The sequence below is a fragment of the Limulus polyphemus genome, unplaced genomic scaffold (assembly GCF_000517525.1).
Source record: "Limulus polyphemus unplaced genomic scaffold, Limulus_polyphemus-2.1.2 Scaffold767, whole genome shotgun sequence".
Taxonomy (NCBI): Eukaryota; Metazoa; Arthropoda; class Merostomata; order Xiphosura; family Limulidae; genus Limulus; species Limulus polyphemus.
In genome coordinates, this window is record NW_013666377.1 from 176,040 (window position 1) to 182,678 (window position 6,639).

Consider the following 6,639-nt stretch of genomic DNA (forward strand, 5'->3'; position numbering starts at 1 on the left):
GCTAAATTAGGGACGGCTAGCGCAGATAGCCCTCGTGTAGCTATGCGCGAAATTCAAAAACAAACAAACAAACAAACAATTAATTCAGAGCCATCGATCTAATGTTTAAGCTGAAACCCAGCTGATTTATCACAACCGTTCAACAGCAATTTTGTTATATAAAAATCGGGTAACAACTTGAAGTTAGGTTTTTGGCGATAAAAACTAGCAGTGTGAATGCCATGCCTCATACCCTGTGGATGGAGAATCATAATGACGATACATCGTTTATGGATACTGACCTACTAGTATCCCAGTCTTTGTCTAGTGAGTAAGAATGGTGCAAATAGCATTGGAAGAATAAAAAAACAAAACAATGAAGTGTAATTTCTTCAGTCTTTGATTTAATCTGACACCATACTAGAAAGAACATTCATACGACTCTCCTTATTTTAGTGACTGGGCGCACGTGAGGTCATAGGCTGGTTGCTTTATCCATGATTGCACTTCATTATGATATTCACATCAATATCAGTGAGATTGTGACAAAATTAATTAAACATCACCCATGACTTCTTAATCATGCACGCGTACTCCATTACTAACGTCGTAATTAGTGTTGCAAGCTGTAGGTATTGTAAATACCCAATATTAATAAAATGATTTGATCTATACAGTTGATGACTTGCACTTGTAAAAACATAAGTAGGCATATGTAAAAATACAGTTTTCAATCTGTTGTTATTTACTAATTATCTTAAAATACCATCATTTGTGCACTAACTAAATGTTCATAAGTTTCTGACTCACAGAGTTATTTTGGTCCTTTGCCCTTTCCCTGAAATTCTAGATATACCCTATCACGTGATCACAGATTTACTTCAAATAAGCAAACGCGAAACACTTGTTAGAATGTTGCTAACCCTCTGTACACTGAAACAACGTCCAGATTCGATCTGATTCAGCACGTACGATTACGATAAGCCATAACAAGTGGTCTGCTTGTGTTATGTATGGTGTCCGAGAAATTGTACCGTTCGTTTGGAAGCAGTTTCACATCCTGCTAACGACATCTTGAGACATATATAGCCAAGTTTTAACAGTCTGCAGTGATTGGCTAGTTACTATTAGTCTGATGGCTCCACCCATAGGTGTAAAAATGAAATGTCGTCTTTGAGGTCTAGCCATGGCTCATGAACAGTTATGAGTATTTCAGAGTTACAAGATTGTTGACATAAATAACAATAAGCTGAGAGTGACAAGATTGTTGACATAAATAACAATAAGCTGAGAGTGACAAGATTGTTGACATAAATAACAATAAGCTGAGAGTGACAAGATTGTTGACATAAATAACACTAAGCTGACGAGACGATTGGCATTATTTTATAAAATTGCTTTTGCTTTGTTATAGGCATAATATTTCAAATTAGGATTATATCTGAATTTGTTTTGCGAAGTAAAAAGTGTTTAAAACATACAAAAGTGGCGGTATCTCTTAATTCAGTGATTTTGTAGAGTCTGATAAAGACAAGGTATCCTAATGTTACTCCTCTACGTCACTTACCTTAGTGCATATTTCCATAAATTCGTCTATGGTTACAACGCCATCTTTATTTAAATCCATTTTCTACAAAAAAAAAACAAAACATATATTAATTATTTGATATTTTACTGCCAAATGAAAACATGCTTAACTTATGACACAACATTTTCAGAAATATCTGTATAACTTTGCGAAAGTATATCAATCATATATGTAAAAAACGAACCATTAAATTGGACTTCTTTAAAATACCTAGGTTATTTCTATAGAAGCGTCAGATTTATGTTTAAATAAGCAACAATAGGTGAGCTACATGTAAAATTGATGTTTGAAGTTTAGTTACAAATCCTAATATTCCAACATAGTACGAAGCAAAGCTAATGCTAAAGAAAGCAATATTTTTTTACCCAGAATTCCTATAAATTTATAAAAACTTATTTTAAAACTCAACCCTGTTGCTTACGTAATCTACCTTAATACAAAGGCATTTATTTTATTTTTAACATTACCTTCAAAATCTCTTGTCTTTTGTTAATATAACAAGTTCTTGTTTACTATCAGTATCATTGAAACGTAGCGTTCAGAAATCATCTCCTTTTTGACCATTCATTCATCACGAACTCTAGCGACAAGGTTTCAAGTTACAGCTTCATTAAAAGCAAAATTTTTAGTGTTTTTTTAAATAAGTATTTATACAGTGTGGACTCGCACATTGCGACTAACAGTCAAGCAAAAACAATAGAGGAGGAGTTGGTTTGGATTTCGCACAAAGTTACACGAGGGCTATCTGCGCTAGCCGTCCCTAATTTAGCAGTGTATGACTAGGTGGAAGGCAGCTATTCACCACCACCCACCGCCAACTCGTGGGCTACTCTTTTACCAACGAATAGAGGGACTGACCATCACATTATAACGCCCAACGATTTGTATCAATACTAGACAATTGAGCGTTGAGATTTCAATGTTCATAAAGAAAAATATTTACTGATGTGATTCCCATTAGAATTTAACACTTTCGCTGCCAGTTTATAGATAGAAAAAACTCTCCCAGTGTCAGGCTACTTTTGGATACCCATTAAAAATAAGAAAACATGTTTTAGCATTTCGTTGGTTATCTTCATGGTGGTACAAAATTTCAAACTTACGTGTGGTTAATATTGCACTTTATAAGGCTAAAACAAAGGTTATATAGTGTGTTCCATATAATTATATATATGTGTGCCTATAGCAGTGAAAGACATAACTGCTTTAACATTCTTTATTAAGAATTTCTTCGTGCAAACGTTCGTTGTTAATAGCTCAGTAAAACTAGCCTCGAATTTATTTAATGATAACAAGAGGTTTGTTTTAAGTGCGGGTTTATTACAGTTCAATAAAGTGAAATACTTTTACAGTATCACAGCGAATGAAATCAAAACGCCGAGTTTACAGGAACCGTCAAGAGTTGGACGAGCTCACTTTATCATGACAGCCCTTGTTACATAAAAGTTCGAACGAGTCTCTCATTCAGATGTTTAGTTGGCAATCACAACTTGATGATAAAAAGGTCTAAATTTACATTGTCCTTACTCGTTTAATTTTGTTATTGGAATTCGGGAAAGTTTTACTACAAAAATGATTTGAGTAAAGCAACAATGCATGCACATTTTTTTTTGTTGGTATAAAATATAATTATTTGTTGAAACTGTGGTATTTTATTGTTTTATCCTTTCTACCCACGTAAGAGGTTAAAGGGTAAATATGAAAAAAACAACAACAAAAAACACAAGAAACACACCAGAAAGATCCTGTCAACATGGTCCCGCAAGGATTTTTCATCAACAGCGGGATGGGATCTTCGGCCTAGTAGGGCGTAAACGGAACACACAATATCTGTCATTTCTTTCTTAGTAATGCAGCCATCTCCATTGATGTCATAGAGGGAAAACGCCCAGCGTAGCTTGTCCCTAGGTGAACCTCGGCAGAGGAGTGACAAACAGTGCAAGAAATCCTATAAATTCAATTCAGAATTTTATTCTAAAACATTAGATAATTTTAGTACAAATGAAACTTTAAATTATTCTATATATATATATATTAAATATACAGTTATATAAGCGTTAGAGAGAGAGAGAGAGAAGGAGAAAATACAAAATTACAATAAAAAGAAAGAAAGAAAGAAGCTCAAATTGTGAAATAAAATTCGGGTAGTGCCTGTGATGGAAAAATGTCGAGTTCAACATTACTAGAGTTTCAGATATAATTAAAAGGCCAAAAGATTATTTTTCTTGTTCTTTTTTTTTATTTCTACAGGAAAACTTTGCACCGTAAGTTCAGCTGACAAATCACTGATCCCTAAAATATCGAGTTCAACATTACTAGAGTTTCAGATATAATTAAAAGGCCAAAAGATTATTTTTTTTATTTCTACAGGAAAACTTTGCACCGTAAGTTCAGCTGACAAATCACTGATCCCTACCAGTACTCGTTTGTTTCCTCTGTTTACCTTTCATTTACACACATTCTTCGAACCTATTTGGCTGCGTCAAAACATTCAATGGGTACATTTCCATAGATTATACAAGGTCACGTTTATTTAGCCACTCATTTTTGGCCGTACTACGATACTTAACATCCACCGTCACGCGACGTTTACTTTTCTTAATGTTTCGCCCATGGAACATCTTTGGTTGTTACGGATTTAGAAAATGTGCTTATTGCGAATCACATTTTTCATTAAAAATAAAAACGTACGGTTCGATTCTTGAAAGCAATATGAGGGCTTATAACATTAAAATTCGACGTTCGATCCCTGCTGTTTGGCACTATTTGGATGATGTATTGATACCGAAATGACTTCTGAGTATTTTTCTGCCATCGAGTTTTCAGTAGGAGAAAAAAAAACTGAAAGTATAAAAATGGATAACACAACATATATATGTTTGTGATATTCTTTGGTCAAAACATTGAAATTGTTTTTGTTTAAACTAAGCCCGTCTTTGAAAATCAAAATGTAAATTCAATTTTATTTTCTTTAATTAGAAACATTTATTAACTTAGCTATCTTAAGTTTTATGATGCTCATCATCATAGTTTGTGTGTTTCTCTAATAGTTTGTTTATTTTTGTATTAGCGCAAAGCTAAAAAATTGGGCTATTTGCGCTAACCTTAATGGAGGATGGAATGACAAAGTCAAAAGACATTTTACCAACCCCGGTGATCTGTTTTCAATCATTCATTTTATTTCTTTTCTGTTTTATTAAAAGCAACTCCTATTTTAAAAATGGCTCCAGGTGAATGGTAGTTTAAGATGTGGGTTGTTGAGGACTTGAACATTCAGAGCACTTCCTGATTTTCAAACTTCCATTTTATACACGAGGGTTTGTAAATAGGATTTAGTGGATTCTACTTTAGCAAATACTTTTTTCACTCACTAGACTGGACTCAAGTTTTACTTGTGTTATATGTGTGTATGACACTATTTGTTTCTGATCAGCTTGCTTGATATTAAAGTATTCCAAACTAAGGAGATTTTCTGTCCTTTATATCTTACATGACACATGACTTTTATACTGTCTTCACAGTTATATATAAGTAGCTTGAACTTTTATGAGAAATTAAATAACAGAAATAATATTCATTTTAGCATGAAGTAAATTTAGAAACCACATTCTTCCGCATCGGAACAGCCCACTGTTATTATTTAGCAAAAATACTTTTTTCTATGGGATGGTTTCTTCCTCATCGAATACAATATATTTCGCTACAGAAAAAAAAAGAAAAAGTGAAGACAACCCATCTGGAGCACCACTGCTAAATCAGTATATCACACGGTGTGGAGAAAAACGTTATTAAAGTTTCAATTTTTAAGAACTCAAGACATTTCTTCTTTAAAAAAGTCTCTTCTTTTTCAATCGAAGTTTAAGCTTCAGAGGCTCATTTTATATTGAATAGAGACGATAAAGTCTTTTTTTTTTATTTTAATCGAAGCTTCATTTTAAGTAAGGAAGCCTATACTTTTATAACGTGAGAATTCACCATTGGCGTACCATCTTCGTTCTCAATAAACTGACTTTACATCTTTAGTAGCTAAGTTTAGTGTAGGATGAAACTCAAATCTTTAGAAGCTACTTTTAAACTCGCTGTATTGAATATTTTGTGAATGGTATACACTTACTATAAGATGAAGTTTACTTTCTCTGCACAGCGAAATCTACGACTTTCTGAATGTAGAGTGGAGTTAGAATCTCAGAAGTAAAAAGTAAAACTTAACTGAGGGTTTCAATTCCGACTGTAGAAATAATGATCACATTTAGCTAACGTATAATGAAATCGTACTTACTGCAAAGCAAAGCTTACGGTTCGCTGTACTGTAGAGATTGTGACTAGAGCTTAGTTTAGTTATTTTTAATCAGCTGATTCACTATGAGGCAAAAATAATTCATTAATGGCTCAAATTATTGAGAGTTTTCATCAACTAAGCCTAGATTTTGCTTAAACATGCCTCACTGATTTAATTTTGAAATAGAAAAACCATGCAAAACTACAGACCTCCAAATGTCTTATTACATAAGCTTGGACTTTATTTAAACTCTCCGATGACCCAGCTTTAAGTCTGAGGGCTTATAATGTTAAAAATTTGGTGGCAACACAGATAGCTCATTGTATAGTTTTGTTATTTATGATAAACAAACAAACAAACCGACTTTGTTTTATACACTCCTCCCTGACGTTTTACCCTTGTGCGAGGAAAATAGAATGACCCCAAACTAATTAATTTCTATTGAAACCAGCTCCACTAGAAGGGGATTAAGCTTAAAAGTTCAGACCTTGTTTAATCCTTTCTTTGTAGAGAAATCCCCTCACTCTGCTGTGGGTGAAATTGTATGCCTTCAAAAAATAAATTAATTAAAAAGAATATCTTGAAATTCCAGCTCTTTGTAAGAGATTTTGCGTGATATGCTCATACTTATTCAGCTCTTTTTTTTACTCTGCTGTCGTGTGAGTGAGTAAAATAGTTTTACGAAGGTTAATTAACCGTATTAGTTTACTGTGTGAGCGGGTAAAATCGTATTAGTTTACTGTGTGAGCGGATAAAATAGTTTCACGAACTAATTAACCGTATTAGTTTACTG

At 33.4% G+C, this 6,639-nt stretch overlaps 1 protein-coding gene across 2 annotated transcripts in view; it reads right to left on the reverse strand.

Annotated features, from left to right (window-relative positions):
- The window catches only part of LOC106460421 (Kv channel-interacting protein 2-like), a 134,065-nt gene that overhangs the window by 14,629 nt on the left and 112,797 nt on the right, over positions 1–6,639 (reverse strand). For both annotated transcript variants that reach the window (XM_022387132.1, XM_013920116.2), the window contains exons 4-5: positions 3,303–3,515; positions 1,547–1,609 (exon numbers count right to left, since the gene is read on the reverse strand). In XM_022387132.1, coding sequence (XP_022242840.1) covers positions 1,547–1,609; positions 3,303–3,515 — 276 coding nt within the window. The remainder of the gene's footprint in view (positions 1–1,546; positions 1,610–3,302; positions 3,516–6,639) is intronic.